Here is a 19,660-nt window from a genome sequence, read left to right as displayed (position 1 = left end):
ACCGATATTGGTTATTTTGCTGTTGTGTTTCATACTTGAATTTATTTCCTATTGCTTTTTGTATAATTATTAGTATTACTTCTGTCTCCATGGAGTGCGAAGACTCATTACCAAAGTTGATGAGTCTTCGTACTACAATAACCATCATATCTTGTCTCAGACCACAATAACCATCATATCTTGTCTTAAATACAGTCATTGTTGGAGCATTCACAACCTGCTCTGGCAATGCATTCACTCATTCACTACCTTTCTCTTTTTCACCTCTTTACTAACATGACTTTTCTATTGTTTCTATAGTTTACAGATCTGATGACCTGCTATCACCAATAGTAGGTCATCAGATTTGTGCACAGAAATCCAAATAAATCCTAATTATCACCTTTTAAAGTGTGACTATCACCTTCTTATCTGAACACGTCAGCATTCTTTGTATAATTGCAACAGTATTTTTGGGTACCCTTACAATGTTTGTGATGTGTCCCCGAAACTTTAGTTTCTTATCCACCAATATGCCCAAATCTCTTGCTCCCTCCATCTTCTCTGGGCAAAGTACATAACTTTGAAATGCAGTCCAAAGCACTAACCTACTCAAATCCTTCCTGTAACAACAACAAGACATCAGAACTACCTGACATTGTTCTTCCTTATTTAGCATCATCACTAAACAACTGAATATCTCACCTCCTTTCACAAAGTGAACTATATCATTGATATGGTTCACTTATTAACAGTGGATTATATCAATGCAGAGCTCTGCTCCATCCTACCATTCTTTGTATGGGATACTGCACCTTCATACAGAACTTGGTGTCTCTAACCAACATCTCTAACATCTTCACCACTACACTTACATGTACACACTGGCCTATACTTTCACACTACTGACTCAGGTTCTCCCTTATGCAGTGGCACTATTTTTCCTTCTTTCTGCTCTTCTGGAACTGTTTTCTTGTTGCCAGACACCTGTTTAACAACCAAGTGAAATGTACTGCCAGTTCTTTTGCACATCTCTTAATATATGTGGTGATATCCCATCCAGTCCCACAACCTTATTAACATCACAGTTACTTAATATTCTAAACACTTCCAATTCATGAACTGTCAGTCTTGTGTCCTCCTTCCTATTGCTGTTCAACACTATTCTTAGCCCCTCCTTCCCTTACATGAAATATTCATTAAACACTTCCACTGTATCTTCAGCAGATGTGACTCTTGTTCCATCTCCAGCAACTAAAGTCAGCTTTCCATATTCACCTTTTCTTCTACTAGCAACATAACTATAGAATTCTGCGGAGTTTTGCTTTACTGTTTCAGCCAATCTTTTTTCATATGTCAATTTCTCCTTCCTTGCTACACTTCTCACCTTCCTAGCTTGCATCTAATATGCTTCATGCTGCTGCTGATGGTTATCTTGTTCTTTATATCTCCTCCATAACATCTTTCTCTTCCTGCATAATTCCATGATTCATCCATTTTGCTCCTACTTTATTTATCCTTCTAACCTTAGGAATATAGTTTAACATTGCATGCCATAAGTAATTTATTCTGGACCAAATCCCAGGCATTGCTGATTTTTCTCCTTTTTAACTAATCAAGCCACTTCACATCACCAATCTGTTTTCTTAATTTATCATAGTCCCTTGCTTTATAATTCCACACATATCTCCTGTTCAATGAAGGTTGTACTTGGCTAGCCACATGCCACATCAAAACCACATGATCGCTCTCCCCAACTGGTACCATCATGGTGACATCTTCTATCATCACTTTATGGGATGCTATTATTCAATCTAACATTTGAGTTCCCCCCTTGTTGCTTCAGCTACATTCTGCATAAGATAATTGTCCCTGAGTAGCTCACAAAATTCAACCTCCTTACTCACACATGATATTTCCTGCCTTCAGTTAATACTTCCATAGTTAAAGTCACCCATTATTATCACCCTCATGTTGCTACTCTCATTGTCTGAACATTTCTGAATAATCTCTATCTACATTCCCTAGCTTATAGCAACATTCTCCTAAATATCTAAAATTTGTGCTAACCTCAACCTCACACAAAATGACCTCAAAGCCACTATCATTATTGCTTTCTTCAATTTTCACATTAAGAGGACATAAGTTTTCTGAAATCATCAGTAATACCCCACCTTTTCTTTTATCTTTGTCATCTTTTCGAAAAATGCTCATTCTATTCCCATAAGCACGTTATCCTCTGTTAGCCATGTCTCACTAATGCAAATGATTTGTGGGCTGACTAACTGTATCAAGGCCACAAACTATACCTTTATTCATAATGCTCCTTGCATTTGTATATAAGCATAGTAACTTTCTCCCGGTTCCCTTTTCCTTCCCTTAATTCCTTATCCCACCATTCCCGTAATTTGACTGTTGATCCTGTTGAGGCCATCTCTACGTTCCTATTTTGTCTTCCTTTGTCCTTTATCTTACAATTTTGGTACCTTACACTCATGTTCCCAATGTCTAATTTTCCTTTCCCTGACTGGCTACACTCCTTTCATCAACAATCTACCCAGTTTCATCCTTCTGCTTTCACTCAAATGCAGACAGTCGGTAGCAGCCAGCTCTCTCCTACCTTCAAATTTATCCCACACATCAACAAACTCAAGTCCTCTTTTGCACATTCTAGCTATCATGTTGTTTGTGATCATTGCTCTTATCCTATATGTCAAGGTACTACATACCTTGATAACACACTCACAGTTTTTCCTTTCACCCTCTTTCACTTCACTGTCTCTAGCAACCTTCACAAATCATGTACTACATCATTCACATTTCCTTGTAAGTCATTTGTGTTATCTCATATACAAGTAGCCAAAAGGTGCTTGACCTTATTAATAAAAATCTCTGGATGAGAGAAAGATGTCTAAAGTTTTTTATCTTGGGTTTATCATACATTAAAGATACCAAGAAATTTTATACTTAGTTTTAAAATTTCTTGGTATCTTTTAACGTATAATAAACCCAAGGTAAAAAACTTTCGACACCTTTCTCTCATCCAGATATTTTTATTAATAAGGTAAAGAACCTTTTGGCTACTTGTATATGAGATATATATATGATGTCTGCATTACTTCAACTTTGGTATCTCTCATGGGTCTGGTTCCCACTGATGATACCTCAATAAAGGTCGAAACTGGTCTTGGTAGTGACCTTCCCATTATGCGCATTATGGATACATACCAAGGCAAGTGATATGAAGTCATTAGCCTCTATATATAAGTAGCTCAGACATGACTATATTTCATGTACAAAACATTGTGTTGCTTCCTTGGGAAAAGGATTAAAACCAAGTATAAACTTTCTTTGTATCTTTAATGTATAATAAACTCAAGGTAAAAATCTTTATAGATATAAACTTGAGACACTTTTCATAGCATCAGCAGCAGATTTGTTAAACAGGCTTCTTAATAAATATGGATGTGTTAAACTTCCCAAGATTTTGGAAACTTTAATCCTTAGGCCTCCGCCCAGGGTACCCTCTCATAGGACTTTAGACTTTTAGTCTAATTTCTTTCATTTATTGTTTTGAGTGTGCTCATACAATTTTTAGATTGTTTCCCTGACAATGTCTCTGTGACAGAACTAAATATTGAATCTAATAAACTTATATTTTGTTGTTCCTCTGTGCTGTATTCATTGCATTAAACTTTATAATGAAACTGAGAAGGATTTGACAGGAGACATACAGCAAAGATAGTTAGAAATGCAGCTGATATGCATTAGAAATGGCTGTCAGTTCAATTTTAGTAAATGTAAAGTCATGCACTTTGGTGTGATGTGATATTCAATTATATTGGTGGAATTATGTTAGACAAAATTGATCAGGCTAGGTATTTTGGAGTTTTACTAGATAGAAAGTTGAATTTAAGGGCTATATAGCAAAGACTGCAAATACAATTCACAGGATAATTGCAGTGCTGAAATGAACCTTGACATGTAAAGAATAAGGATGTCATTTTCCTCTTTACAAGTCTTGATAAGACCTGACTTAGATTATGGTGTGCCAGTCTAGTCTACTGGTTTCTATTGTGATTCTGATACAGTGGACAGAATGCACTGTATCAGAATCAATATTAAAAATGATATTCAGAATTGTGGAATACAGATTATAAAGACAGATATAGAATTTGTGGACTGCAGATACTAGCAAACAACTGAAATAGATGGAAAACTTACAAACTTCTGAAATGGTCATACTTATATTGGTAGATGAAAATTTTCATTTTATGAAGGGTGGGTAAAGGATGAGAGGACGTCTTTTAAAGTTGAGTATGAATGCTGGCAAGAAGGGGGGTGAGAGCTAGATTTTTTTCTCATGGAGTAGTGCTATTGAAATAGATTGCCATTGGAGGTAGTGAGTGCAGGTAGTGTTATAAATTCAAAAACAGGTATGATGGCTATCATAGGTAGTATGTGGCCTCCCTTGATGAGTCCCTGACTCCCTACAGGGGTCTCTTAATAATAATAATAATAATAATAATTTAGTCAAAATAGTAATATCTAACATTTAGTATGTTTATTAATCATGAATTGTTTTCAAGGTACAATAATTCTAATGAGCTTCATTTATTTGTGTTTTCATTATATAATAACAAGAAAAACAAATGATGGAGAATTTTTATTTTTTCTCTCACTTCTTGTACCTCTTGGCCAAATGAAGACCTCGAGCTTTCAGCATCTGGAAGTTTAGCTGTCTGGTACATAGAAAGATGTAAAATTGATGAATTTTTAATTTTGATGAATTAATATCATTATTACTTATGTAAGGCAGTAATTTAAATATATGCTTTTTAAATTACAGGTTGAAAATTTACCTCTTGCACAGTCTCTGATTGGTGCTGTTTGCGTAAGTTTATTATTCTCTTTTTATGTTTTTGTGTTTTGATAGAATACTACAGTTTCTTTTTTTTTTTTTTTTTTTTTTTTCAATTGGAAAAAATTTCAATTTTCTTCACTGCCAGCTCTAGCTATGATCAAATGAGTCGAAAAGAAAGTGATACAAGGGCTAAGACGTACCCCTTAAGCGATGCGCAGCCACATCGCCCTACAGCTGCGAGAAGTGGACGAGGGCTACCTCATCAAGGATGGATGCAGTTAAAGAAGCGAACCCAACAAGTGGAGAGAATGTTGCGAGTGGGAACCTTGAATGTTGGTAGCATGACTGGTAGGGGAAGAGAGGTGGCAGACATGATGAGGAAGATGGACATTTTATGTGTGCAGGAGATAAAGTGGAAGGTGGGGGGGGAAGACTAAGGAACTAGGAGACGGGTATAAATTATTCTACTCTGGAGTGAATAAAGAGGGAAGAAATGATGTCAGAATTGTGGTGTGTGGCAGAATGAAGGGCGAAGTACTGGAAGTGAGTAGGAGGAACGACAGGATCATGCGAATGAAACTGGGTCTTGGAGAAGAGCAACTGGTCGTCTTATGTGTATATGCCCCACGTTTGGCTGTACAGCAGAAGAGAAAGATGAATTCTGGAATGTGCTAGATGAAGAAATGAGGGAACTGGAAGAAAACAAGATTTGATTGTCGGAGGAGACTTGAATGGACACATAGGGAGACAGAATAGGGACTGTGAAAGGGTGCATGGTGGCCATGAGTGGAAATGATGAACCAGGAAGGACAGAGGATTTTGGACTTTGCAGTAGCATTTGATCTGGCAATTATGAACTCCTTTTTCTGTAAGAGGGATGAACATTTGATAACATTTAGAAGTGGCAACAATAGTTCACAGATTGACTACATCTTAAGGCTGTAACAAATTGTAAGAGGTAATCCCAACAGATCAAGTGGTGCAGCAACACCAGCTGCTATGCGCAGACTTTAAAATAAAGTCGAAGATGAGAACCTTTGGAAGCCATGGGAGGAAGAAAATTAAGTGGTTTTCGCTTAAAAGAAGAGAGTGTGAGGAACCGTTTTAGGGAGAAGGTGTTAGGGAGGATTTCGGATGGACTAGAAAGTGTACAAGACTGGTGGAGACATAATTCAAAAGTAATTCTAAGCTGTGCAATTGAAGTGCTTGGTGAAACATCCGGAAAGATTAGAGAGCAGAAGGAGGGGTTGGTGGTGAAATAATAATGTACAAGAAGCAGTGATGGCTAAGAGGAAGGCAAAGCAGATGTGAGACGAGTCAAGAGTGGAAGAGAATAGAGAGAAAAAGCAAGAATCCAAGAGAGTTTTTGCACAGGCGAAGGCCATAGCATATCAAGACTTTTATGATCAATTAGAAATAAAGGAAGGACAGAGAAAGATTTATCGATTGACAAAATGTAGAAATAAGGCATCAAAGGACATCATACATGTGAGGTAGATCAAAGACTCTGGAGGAAGGGTATTAAGGAGGGATGTGGATATAAGAAACAGATAGAGAATATACTTTGAAGGTCTTTTGGATGAAGAAAATGCAAGGACTCACAGAGAAGATGGGAAGCCTTATGATGGGGTGGTGCAGAACATTAATAGAGTGGAAGTGAAGGAAGCCATAAAGAGGATGAAGAATGGGAAAATCGGTGGGCCCTGACAGGATCCTAGTAGAGGCATGGAAGGCACTGGGGGGAGGGAATTGACCTGCTGTGGGACTTGTTAATAAAAGTTTGTCAACAGGAAAATATACCTGAAGAATGGAGGGAAAGTACTCTTGTCCCCATCTACAAGACTGAAGGGGATGCCCAAGACTGTAAGAATTACAGAAGAATAAAGTTGATGTCCCACACAATGAAAATTCTAGAGAGGGTTCTTGATGGAAGACTGAGGAAGGAGGTGGAGATTGCAAAGGAGATTGCCTGGTCGATCAACGACAGATTCTATCTTTGGGTTAAGACAGATGATGGAAAAGTTTTGAGAGAAGCAACGGGAGCTACATTTGGTATTTATTGATCTGGAGAAAGCGTATGATAGAGTGCCAAGGCATGAAGTCTGGACGTGTCTGAGGGAAAAGAAGGTACCGGAGAAATATGTTAGGTTGGTGCAGGAGATGTACAGAAATGTGAAGACAAGAGTTCGAACCTGCCTGGGAGAGACAGAAAGTTTTCCAGTGACAGTTGGCTTGCATCAAGGATCAGCATTAAGTCAGTTCCTGTTTAATATTGTGATGGAGGTGGTGATGGAGGAGGTGAGAGAAGATCTTCCTTATGTTGTAATCAGATGACATTATGCTGTGTGCAGAATCAAGAGAAGAAGTGGCAGCTAAACTGGAAAGTTGGAGGAAAGTACTGAAAGAGAGAGGTATGAGACTGGGCAGAAGTAAGACAGAGTATACGTGTTGCAAAGTGGATGGCTGCCAGGAGACAGATCTGGAGCTGGAAGGAAATGTCATCAGGAAGGTCAATGACTTTAGATACTGAGCTTCGCCAATGAAAGAGGATGGTGAGGCTGAGAAGGAAGTGGGATGCAGGATGGAGGAACTGGAGAGAGAGATGACTGGAGTGCTATGCGATAAGAGGGTGCCGATCAATCTAAAAGGCAAAATCTACAGGACAGTAGTGAGACCAGCTATGACGTATGCTATGGAAACTGTGGCCCTGAGGAAAAATAACATCATCAGGATGGAGGTAGCGGAGATAAGAATGCTTAGGTGAATGTGCGGTGTGACCAGAAAGGATCGTTTGAGAAATGACTATGTAAGGGCAACAGTGAAAGTTACGAACTTAGGCACAAAGATATGATACAGGAGGCAAGGTTGAGATGGTTTGGTCATGTGATGAGGAGGGAGGAAAAGTGTGTGGGAAGAAAGATTATGCAGGGGAGGAGGAAGCATGGATGGCCATAGAAGAGATGGAGGGAGATGGTGGTGGAGGAGGAAGCATGGATGGCCATAGAAGAGATGGAGGGAGATGGTGGTGGAGGAGGACTTGAGGATGAAGAACTTGGATGTGGCTACAGCCCAAGACAGGAGGTTGTGGAGGAGACTCACCACAAACATCGACCCTACTTAAGTGGGAAAAGCTGCAGAAGAAGAAGAAGATTGAAGGTAAACTGAATTCAATCATTAGCATTGTTGTCAAATTCCTGATATGTATCTTCAAGAGTTGATGGAAGTTTTTTCACTTGGCTATGCTACCAATTATATATTTAGTTTAATCCTTTATACAGGTGTAAAGAAACAAAGTTTGCACCTGAAGTATTTTCAGGACTGGGGCAACTCGTGGCAAAGGTGGTATAATCTCTCATCATTTGCCCTAGTATCCCATAATGCAAAGCACATCTCCTTGCGGGACATGTGTAATGCTATGCATTAAGGGAAGGGTCACTACCCAGATTGGTTACGCCCTTTATTGAGGTCTCATCAGTGGGAACCAGACCCATAGGTGGTGACACTAAGGTGGAAGTAATGGAGAAGTCATATTTCCATATACGAGTTGCCAAAAGGTGTTACACCTTATTATTAAAATTCTCTGGAGATTAGAGATAAGTTGATGGAAGTTTTTTCACTTGGCTATGCTACCAATTATAAAAAATAAATAAAAAAAAATAAACGAAATATATAATTGGTAGCATAGCCAAGCAAAAAAACTTCCATCAACTTATCACTAATCCAGAGAATTTTAATAATAAGGTGTGACACCTTTTGACAAATTTTTATTTTCTTCCACCAAGGTATACTGTAGCTGAGATGAGTTTGCAGAGGAATTATGGAAATAATTGCCTCTTTCAATTTTTATACACTCATTTCATATAATGGACAAGTTTATTTTCATTCAAACTATCTAATGAAGCATCTAGAGATTCACTACTGGAATCTTTGATTTCTTTAACTAATTTTTATTTAACAACATCAGCAATAACACACATATTCTTTACTTATTGTAGCTAAGCTTATACATTGGTTATAAATAGCTTTACATTTTTCAGGAAATGATAACGTATACTAGAATATTAATTATAAAAATTTTTTATAATACCTTTTACCTTCCAGTATTTCGGCAATGTTAGCCATCATCAGGAATCACAAAAAATAATGATATGTGCATGCAGGCACTAACACTGAGCAATGAGGCTGAATACAAGCAACAAAAGTTGGGCCTAGAGTCCTAAACGCTGCCCTTAGTGCACTAAATTGTGTTCTCTTGGTTGTTAGGTGATGATCTTAAGATAAATGCTTCCCAAATTTGAGTAGTCTCATGCACCCAAATTTGTTGAGATTTGGAACATTTTTCAGAGCTGAGGCACGTTTGATGAATAGTCTTTCATACTTGTATTTGCTATGGTGTCATAGAGTGGTCTTCTTCCAGCCTATCCTGTGGTGGTATCCAAAGCATGGTCAGCAAGTCTTGAGTGGCTGTATTGGTAGACCTGGATGTAGTCCTTGTGTTTTGATGTTTTTTGCAATAATTGTTTTTTTGCAATCTCTGATGATGGCAATGTAACATTGCCAAAATACAGGAAGGTATTAATTAAAGTTTTTTATAATTAATATTCTAGCATATGTTGTCATTTCCTGAAAAATTAAAAGCTACATATACTTTATATTTCAGGTCATTTTGGTATTTAAACAGCTAAATTCAGATTAGGTAGAAATATTTGATTGCTGGCTCTTGAAGTTTTTGAAGTCTATAAATTGATTTATTAAATTTGGCTTTATAATAGGCTGTATTAATAAGGCACTCCAGTTGTTCAAACATTTTGAAATCCATCTTTTTTTGGAAGGTAGCTAGAGATATTTCCTGGATGATTTTTGGCCAAGTCTATGTCACAGTTTTTTTTTTTTTTCTCTGAAAATTCAATGTCTTATGAATCCTTAATGTCTCTACTTCAAAGAACCTCAAAAATCTTGTAGTAATCTAGAGTTTCTGTCAGAAGCCAGGATATTTTTTATACATTGTACATCATTTAGTAGCACAACCACTTGAATTCCTTGAGAAGTTTGTCTTGTAAAGCAAGTGTTTATTGTTTTTAGTTGATGACACAGCAGAACTCTTTTTTCCAGTATTTGTAATACTTTCTAGTCTCTTACTTTCACCTTCAGTTTTACACTCTTTTACAAAATTAAGCAGTATAATTTGCATTTCATTTCATTTATTGGTATAAGGAAGGATGAATTTATATAAATTATTTCTAAAAATAATTCAAAGGAAAGACAAATAAGAAATTATATAGAAACAGTGGATATTAAAGATCCACCATTTTTTCAAAGCCAAATTATGTATATTATTATTATTTTCAACAGACTTCCATGGAGTCTGTTGATAATAATAATAATGTGCACAAATATAATATAAAATATAAAAAAAAACAAAAATATGCACAAATTCACATGGACAGAAGATAAAATCTCATTGACTATGTCATAGTTGATAACAACCAGTTTTCCCACTGGTTCAGACAAAACATAGAGGATTTGAAATAGAAAGTGATCATTATCTAGTTTTGAGCAAGATAAAATTCAATTTCATATTGGAAAGAAGAGTGCGTAAGAAAGTTTTAAAATGAATGAAGGTTGAACAGCTTTCAGAGATGAACTGTAGGCTCAAACACACACACATAATTGAAAAAAAAAATGAAAGAATTTGAAAACAAGAACCTAATCTTGGAGATTCATTGGCAAATCATGAAGAAAACATTGATTGATTCAGCCAGAGAGACGTGGTGAGGTTGTCTATATGAATATAAAAATCAGAACTCCATGATGGATGCAGGAAGTTAAAGAGGCAGTGAAGGAAAAGAAGAAAAGAAAGCATATTGAAAGTTCATGGCAAGTAAGTAAGCTTGTGCTCTTACAGAATACAGAGAAAAATGTAAGGAAACAAAGCCCTGTGTAAAACTAGCTAAACAAAAGTCCTGGGAACACTTTGGTAAGAACATAAAAAATAAATATCAGAAAGATGATGACAAAATATTCTAGAGATTATTGAAAAAGCTTAGAAATGGATGAAAAAGTACTGCAAAAGGAATCAGAGATGATAAAGGTGACATGAAAACTTAAGATAACGATATTTTAGATGTCTATAGTAATTACTTTGAAAGACTGCTAAATGAAACAAACAATGTCAGTATGGTGGTGGAAAACTCCCAACAGGAATGCAAGTCAGGAATGCATATCCTTGGATTAGAGAACATCATCAAAACCTGAATTGTGGAATGGCAGCTGGAGTACATGAAATTTGATCAGAAATGCTCAAATATTATTATTATTATTATTATTATTATTATTATTATTATTTGACACCTCCAGGGAGTCCAAAGACTCATCGAGGGAGAGTGTGCCAACAGCATCGAACGATTGTCCCCTTCCGACTACTCAAGAGTAGCAATATAAAAGCAGGAGCTGCAAAAAAAGAAAGCACTTTTGAACAAAAAGGTGATCAGCATGCAAATGAGCAATATGGAAGTATAAAAGTTTTAAAGTGGCTGCATTGCAGAAGTATTTCCCTACTGAGTGTTCCAGTAAGATTTATGCAAGTATACTGGAGAAACAGCTAAGAAAAATATTGAAAGGGAAGCTTTGTGAAGAACAAGCTGAATTCAGACCAAATAAAGGTCGTCAGGATCAGGTTTTCACTTTAAGACGAAGATGGTTCGATGTTAAATCAGGTGTGCGACAAGAGTGCACGTTATCTTCACCGTTATTCATTATCTACATGGGTGGTCGGAAGGTTCTCGGTCTCGACCAAAGATGGCAACACTATCAGCACGATTTTTTTTTTTTCTAAGTTGGTACATCTGTCATAAGTATTCATGTGAAATTACAAGTATTGTCTGTATCCCTTGAAATGGATAAAATTGAGTATTGTGCCGTTATAAAATTCTTTGTAAAAGAAGGTTTAACAACAAAAGAAATTCATTTGAAGTTCATAAAAGTTTCTGGGCACTCTTCTCCTTCGTTTTCGACAATTAAGAAATAAGTTTCAAGGCTGGTACGGCCATGTTTAATGGCCGTACCATCCTTGAAGATGATCCACGTGAAAGGCATCCAAAAAGGAAGATTGCACGATATGGTATTGGATGACCGGTGAGTCAAAGTGCATGAAATTGCTGAGACTATATGCATTTTAAAAGAACGTGTAGGATATATTTTGCATGAAGAATTGCAAATGAAAAAGCTTTGTGCAAGATGGGTGCCGTGCATGCTCACAGCAGATCAAAAACGCACTCTCATGAAAATCTCCAAACAGTGCTTGGAGCATTTTAACAAGAATAAAACTGATTTTGTGTGTCGATTTATTACTATGGATGAGACTTGGAGTCACCATTACAAACCAGAATCCAAACAGCAGTCAAAACAATGTACAGAAGCGGTGTTCAGCAACAAAGAAGACAAAGTCGGTTCCATCAGCAGGAAAGATCATGGCATCGGTGTTTTGAGATGCTAAAAGTATTTTGTTTATTAATTATCTTGAAAAGTGTAAAACAATAACTGGGGAATATTATTCTGATCTTTTAACCAGACTGGACGAAAAAATTCGTGAGAAAAGACCCAGTTTACAGAAGAAAAAATGACCTTTCATCAGGGCAATGCACCTGCCCAGAAAGGTGTCAATGGAAAAATTAAGGGATCTGCACTATGAATTGTTGGAATATCCAGCCTATTCCCAGATTTGGCTCCCTCTGACTTCTATTTTTTCTCAAAACTAAAGCTCTTCCTCACTTGTCAGCATTTTTCTTCGAATCAAGAGGTGATTGCAACTGTAGAGGGGTATTTTGTAGATCTTACTGAGAATCACTAAATGGACGGGATAATGGCGCTGGAGCATCGCTGGAATAAATGTATTAGTTTTAAGGGAAATTATGTTAAAAAATAATAATAATTTTGAAATGATAAATTTGTTTTTTCATTGTTAAGCCGAGAACTTTTCAGACCACCATCGTATATGGATCACATTATTAAGGAAAGTGGTATTAAATCTGATATCAATTGTTGAGAAATCTTGGGAATATAACAAGGATTTTTATTTAAGTTTTGTTGAAAGTCTTTGCAAAATCTAAATATACTACTGTATTTGCATCCCCCAAAGAGTGGATGTTCCAACAATTCGTAGTGCACATCCCTTAATTTTCCCATTGCCAAAACATGTTTGTGGGCAGGTGCATTGTCCTGATGAAAGATGATTTTTTTCTTCTGCAAACTGGATCTTTTCTCACGAATTTTTTCGTCTAGTCTGGTTAAAAGATCGGAATAATATTCCCCTCTTATTGTTTTACCCTTTTCAAGATTATTAATAAACAAAATGCCTTTAGCATCCCAAAACACCGATGCCATGACCTTTCCTGCTGATGGAACTGACTTTATCTTCTTTGGTGCTGAACAACCAGCTTATGTCCACTGTTTTGGCTACTGTTTGAATTCTGGTGTGTAATGGTAAATCCAAGTCTCATCCATAGTAATAAATTGATGCATAAAATCAGTTTTATTTTTGTTGAAATGCTCCAAGCACTGTTTAGAATTTTCATGCGAGTGCATTTTTGATCTGCTGTGAGCAAGCACAGCACCCATCTTGTGCAAAGCTTTTTCATTCGCAATTCTTCATGCAAAATATGTCCTACATGTTCTTTTGAAATGCCTATAGTCTCAGCAATTTCACGCAGTTTGACTTGCCAGTTATCCAATACCATATCGTGCACTTGATCAATGATTTCTGGTGTTGTTACACTTTTTGGACGTCCTTCACGTGGATCATCTCCAAGGCTGGTATGGGCACGTTTAAACTTGGCAACCCATTTCTTAATTGTTAAAAATGAAGGAGAAGAGTGCCCATAAACGTTTATGAACTCTGAATAAATTTCTTTTGCGTTAAACCTTCTTTTACAAATGTTGTTTATTTTTTAACGGTATATATTAGAACACAGAAACTAAGTAAATAATTAATTTATTAACTTATTGCTGATATTTCGCTGGTGTTTTACAAAGAATGTTATAACTGCATGACACTCAATTTTATCCATTTCAAGGGATACAGACAACACTTTTGCTTCAGACAGCTGGAATAAATGTATTAGTCTTAAAGGAGATTATGTTGAAAAATAAAAATAATTTTGAAATTATAAATTCATTTTTTCATTGTTAGGCCTAGAACCTTTCAGACCACCCTCATAGATATTCAGCACTTTCTTTGTATAAACATTCATATTTATATATATGGATCTATGCAGCAGCTTAGTGTTTTGCCACTGGATCCTTTAGTTAGTGTTTTCAACTCCATCTTATTCAAGTCCTTATTGTTTTTCACTGTTTGCACTGATGATGTCTTACGATACGTAAAACAAAATATTTACATAATAAATGTATTTTTACTGTGGCATATGTATTATTCTATAGTTATGGATACTCCACAGGTTTCATTATACAAGAAATTCATTCCAGTCTATGTTACTATAATTGAATCGCCCATGATGATCACTCTTTTCTCATCAGCCAGACCAATTTGTCTAAACGTTTCCTTCTCACTGCCTTCCACGTTACCAGGTCTGTAGCAACACCCTACTAAACATTGCAACCCATCCACTTCCACTTCACACCATACTGCTTTAAAACCAATGTCAGTATTTGCTCCTTGCATCTCCACCTGAGATGGATACTACTCTTCTGTCAGCATCAATAATACTCCTCCTCCCTTTTTGCTTTGTCTATCTTCATGAAAGACTACATATCCCTCCATCTCTATTCCTGTCAAATGTATTACCTCGTTTAACCATGTCTCACTTATACCAACAATTTTTAGTTGGATGAACTCTATTAGTGCTACAGTTTCATTCCCCTTGTTTTGAATACTTTATCATTCATAAACATACACACTAGCTCATTTCTGTTTCTGTAACAAGTCCCACTAACCCCCACTTCTCAGACATGACTTCTCTACGCTCTCTCTCTTGTCCATTCCAGTCAATCATCACTGATATTAAACTTTTTCCCCCCAGACCTAAATGTTACTCCCACATCCCTGACAGTCTTAATCCTTTCTTGTCCACTCACTCATCTACTCCTGAAACCATCATCTACACTTTTCATGCAGTTTTCCCCCATCCACCCTGACCTCCCCAATTTTGCTGTCCACTCTGTGTTCCTTCTCTCTTATTCTCTTCACTCATGTCACTCACCTCTCCATTCACAAACTTGCCTACCTTATTCTCCTGCTCTTCACACAGCACTTATTGCTACCTCAGATCTTACATTCACTTCAGTCTTTCTCTCTTTTGCTGCAAGTTTCTCCAACTGACTTACACCATATCCATTCAAATGTAGCCCATCTCTTTTATACAGCTCTGTCCACCCCTCAAACTCATCTCACAAATTTATAAAGTGAACTCCTTTCCCCTCACATAACTCTGCTAGCATACCATTCATAATCTTCGCTCACCTTCTTAACTCTTCATTATCATACCTGCGCAACATACTGACTACCTTACCTACCACACTGTTATTTTTCACTCTCTTTAACAGTCTCATGGCATTCCTCCTTACATTCTTCTTGTTAGCAGTCAAATCATTCATGCTACCATTACCAACTCTTTTGCTCATGTACTGCTCTTATCCAATTCTTCAACTACTCTGCTGATTCTAGCTCCTGGAAACAAGACCTTGTGCACCTTCCCATTCACCACTCCTCTTATCATCAAATTTATGTACATTTCCACTCTCAAATCATTCTCTCAAAGCTCTTGCAAGTTTGTTTATGTGCAGAAATCTCCAAAAATTCCCCAAACCCTGGTCAGTTTAACAAAGTTCTACAAATATGCCCTTCGAGGATGAAAGAAATTAAACCTTTAGCACACACAGTGAAGACAACATCCCTTTCTGAAATCCTCATGTAATAACCTATCTTCCATAACACAATGGTAAGGAATCCCATCACTCAGAGTGTGTTTTTTCCGTCTTTGGAGTTGGTGGGGGTGTGAGGGTCTTGGGGACATTCTTTCTCCGATCCTTACTTGGCACTTTTCAAAGTCACTTGCGAACTTGGAATATGGGAATCAAGTTGAGCAGATACACACAGTGAAATCTGCTTTTCAAGTGACTATGCTTGATAGCATAATGGAAGAGGGGCTGAGGCCTCCCAAGGCAAAAGATCTGGTGGCTATCTTTTTGATAAAAACCAACAATGCATGGGAGAGATTTACACCCTGCAATATGAACAAAATCTACAGCACTCTAATACAACAGTCCAACCAAAGCACTTCATTGAACAATCTTCTATCATCCCACAAAACACTATAGAGAAATAAATATACAGTAATAGAATAGACATCAAAAGCACAGACATTTACTTAATAAAATTTGTATGCCTGACTGATCAACCATATAACATCGTCATTTTCTAATGTGCACGTTGTGAGTTTAATTAATTTTTAATTTTAATTTTGATTGTTATGACAGGAACAAATGATTTGAAAGGGGAGAAATATGCAATGAGAGAAGATATGAAAGAGTTGCTACAAGAAGGAAAAATGGACAGTAAGGAAGTAAAAATTGTGAGTCTGCTGCTTCAGTATGATAGAACAGAGTGGAGAAGAAAGGCCATGGTTGCTAATTAGTCCATGAGAAAATTGTGCAGAAAACACCATAAATAACAATGGAAGAGAGCTCAGGGAATTTGTGGCCTAGAATAGCTTGAAAATCACTAACAGCTTCTTTAAACATAAAGATATACATAAATATACATGGGAAGCCAGAGGATATAAAAGCATCATTGACTATATAATAGTGGGTGAAAAATGAAAGAAGATGATAAGAAATTGCAGAGTATACAGAGGATGCAGTAGTGACTCAGACCATTATTTATTTATCAGTACTATTAAGATCCCAGACCAGAGAAATAGAAACAATACAAGAACACAAAAACAAAAGCATGAGCAATTTAAGATAGAACTGTTATAGCAAAATAGTATCAAAGAACTATATCAAAGAAGACTTACAAATCATACAAAGAAAATAAATGAAGATACAGATATAGGGCAGAGAGAGAGAGAGAGATATGAGATTCTTGCTTGAGGTTGTATGAAAGAAGACACAGAGAGGAAAGATTGTGTGTGTGTGTGTGTGTGTATGTGTGTGTGTGTGTGTGTGTGTGTGTGTGTGTGTGTGTGTGTGTGTGTTGCCTAGGTATGATAGTTAAGAGCTGAGCAGGAGCAGTGATATTGAATGGCACAATAGCGAGAATGTGTCAGAATAGAGGATTGGAATATGTGGATGCTTGGAATGTGTTTGAGAGCAGAGAGGAATTGTATGCGAGAGACCACTTGCATTTCAATGAGGAAGGACATAGGAATCTGGAGAGATTGTTGTTCTGAACGAGTATGTCCCAGTGTGGATGGTAGCAGGGGGTGGCCTCTTGTGGGAATGGGTACTTGGGAAAAGGAGGACGACATCAGGTAACGATGAGCCCAGTGAAGTCTAGAGGGGATAATGCTGGGTTTAGAAACAATGGCATTTTTATGCTTTATACTAATGCCAGGAGTATTTTGAATAAGGGAGAGGAATTGGTGGTACCGATAGCATCAGCCTTGCCAAAGATTATTGGGATCACCGAGACATGGTTGACAGAAGAGGATATTATTACAGGAATAGAAGTTACTGGGTACAGCATTTTTCGGCAGGATAGGAAGGGAAAGCGTGGTGGTGGAGTACTGCTTATGATAAGTGACGACCTATGTCCTCTAAGAGTGGAGGCTTTGGAATGTGACACTAATGATTTTGAAAGCATTTGGTGTGAGGTGGAGGTAGGCAAGACAGGATATTTAGTGGGGTGTTGCTACAGACCAAGGAGCACAGAGGGTGGGGACCAGGAGATGTTGAGACAGTTGAGCGCGGCAAGTGCAAGAAGAATGATTGTTATGGGAGATTTTAACTACAGCAGTATAAATTGGGGAGAGGAAGATGCATGTAGCAATAAGGGAATGGAATTTCTAGAATTCTTGAGGGCCAGATGTCTTAGGCAACATGTGACAGAGGGAACAAGAGGTTCAAGTTTTGAATTTGGTTATAGCATCAGAAGAGTTGATAATAACTGAGATGACATCTCTCCTACCAGTTGGAGAGAGTGACCATATGGTTTTGACTTGGAAAATGAATTGACATGCAGGAGTATCGAAGAGACGGGAACGTATGTGGAATTATAAAGCAGGTGATTATAATAGTCTTAGACGTCAGCTTGTGGAAGTTTTGTGGAGGGAGAAATTGGAAGGTTGTGATATCATTAGTGCTTGGGAAATTGCGAAGGAATATTTGTTAGCAGCAATGGTAAGCTGTATTCCACGAGTGAAGAAGAGGACACAATTTGGAGTAAAGCGGATGACGAGTGAAGAAGAGGACACAATTTGGAGTAAAGCGGATGACAAACAATATTAAACAGGAACTGCATACGAAAAAGAGGCTATGGAAGAGATATAAGGAGACAGGTGAAGAGAAGATGCATGAAGAATATAAGACACAGGCCAGGAGAGTGACTAGTATGGTAAGGAAGGTGAAAGTGGAATATGAGAAAAGATTGGCCCTTAGATCCAAGGAAAATCCTAGGGAATTTTTTAGCTATGTGGCCAATAGTCGGAGAAATGACTGTGGAAGAATGACATTGTGGGATAAAAATGGGAATAGAGTGACTGATGCAGAGGACATAGTGGAGTTGTTCAATGAACACTTTATTGGAGTATTTCATCCTGGAGTAATCAATTTGAATACTAGAGGGATAGGACAGGTTCAAGGTTTAGAGGTGCAGGAGGAGAGTGTGTTCCACATACTGAGTACTCTGGATGTTAGCAAAGCTGTGGGACTGGATGATATTTCACCACGAGTTTTGAGAGAATGTGCTAAGGAACTGACAGGGCCTTTGCAGGCGTTTCAGTGAAAGTCTGGCTGCGGGAAAGGTGCCCATGGAATAGAAGGAAGGTAAGATAGTGACATTGCATAAGAGCGATAGCAGACTGGAGGTGTCTAATTATAGGCCAGTTTGTGTGTCATCAGTAGTTAGTAAGATCTTGGAGAAAGTAGTGAGGGACCGTATACAGCATTGGGCAGATGAGGGTAATGTTATCTGTGAGAGTCAACATGGATTTGTGAAGGGGCGCTCTTGTTTTAGCAATATGCTAGCGTTTTATGATAAAGTTACAAGAGCATTAGATGAGGGAAAGGCATATACTGCCATTTTCCTAGACTTAGCAAAGGCATTTGATAGGGTGCCACATGACAAGCTGATATTCAAGTTGCAGCACATGGGTCTGGATGTCAGATTGGTCAACTGAATTCAGGATTGGCTGTCTGATAGGTATCAGAGAGTTGTGTATGGTGGAGCAATATCAAAGAGGCAGAAGGTTATAAGTGGGGTTCCACGGGGCTCAGTACTGGGACCTATTTTGTTTAACCTTTATATCAATGACATTGTCCGTGGATTGCAAGGGGATATTCATTTGTTTGCGGATGATGCGAAGCTGGGAAGGGTTATTAGGAATAGTGCAGATGTGGTAGCCCTGCAAGAGGATTTGAATAAGCTAGTTAGATGGGAAAATGAATGGGGATGTCAGTTTAATGCAGCAAAATGTAAGCTTGAGGTTTGGGACACATCGATGGGACGCTGCATACTCTATGGGAGGAGTTAAACTTGAGGAAGTAGGGGAGACGAGAGATCTGGGGTTGACGATTGATAGAAACTTGAAATTTAGGGGACATATTGCAAAGGTAGTGAAGGTAACACAGAGGATTGCTGCA

The 19,660-nt window shown here is 37.6% G+C and overlaps 1 protein-coding gene across 1 annotated transcript in view; it reads left to right on the top strand.

Moving 5' to 3' along the window:
- The window catches only part of LOC150109067 (protein HID1), a 423,878-nt gene that overhangs the window by 65,817 nt on the left and 338,401 nt on the right, over positions 1-19,660 (top strand). Inside the window, exon 4 of the mRNA XM_090405286.1 lies at positions 4,829-4,873. Within this exon, the coding sequence (XP_090261412.1) occupies positions 4,829-4,873 (45 nt within the window). The remainder of the gene's footprint in view (positions 1-4,828; positions 4,874-19,660) is intronic.

Source organism: Typopeltis vanoorti, chromosome 2 (assembly GCF_054136105.1).
Source record: "Typopeltis vanoorti isolate ZY-2024b chromosome 2, IOZ_Tvanoo_1.0, whole genome shotgun sequence".
NCBI classification, from domain to species: Eukaryota; Metazoa; Arthropoda; class Arachnida; order Uropygi; family Thelyphonidae; genus Typopeltis; species Typopeltis vanoorti.
This window is presented reverse-complemented; position numbering and strand designations above follow the sequence as displayed.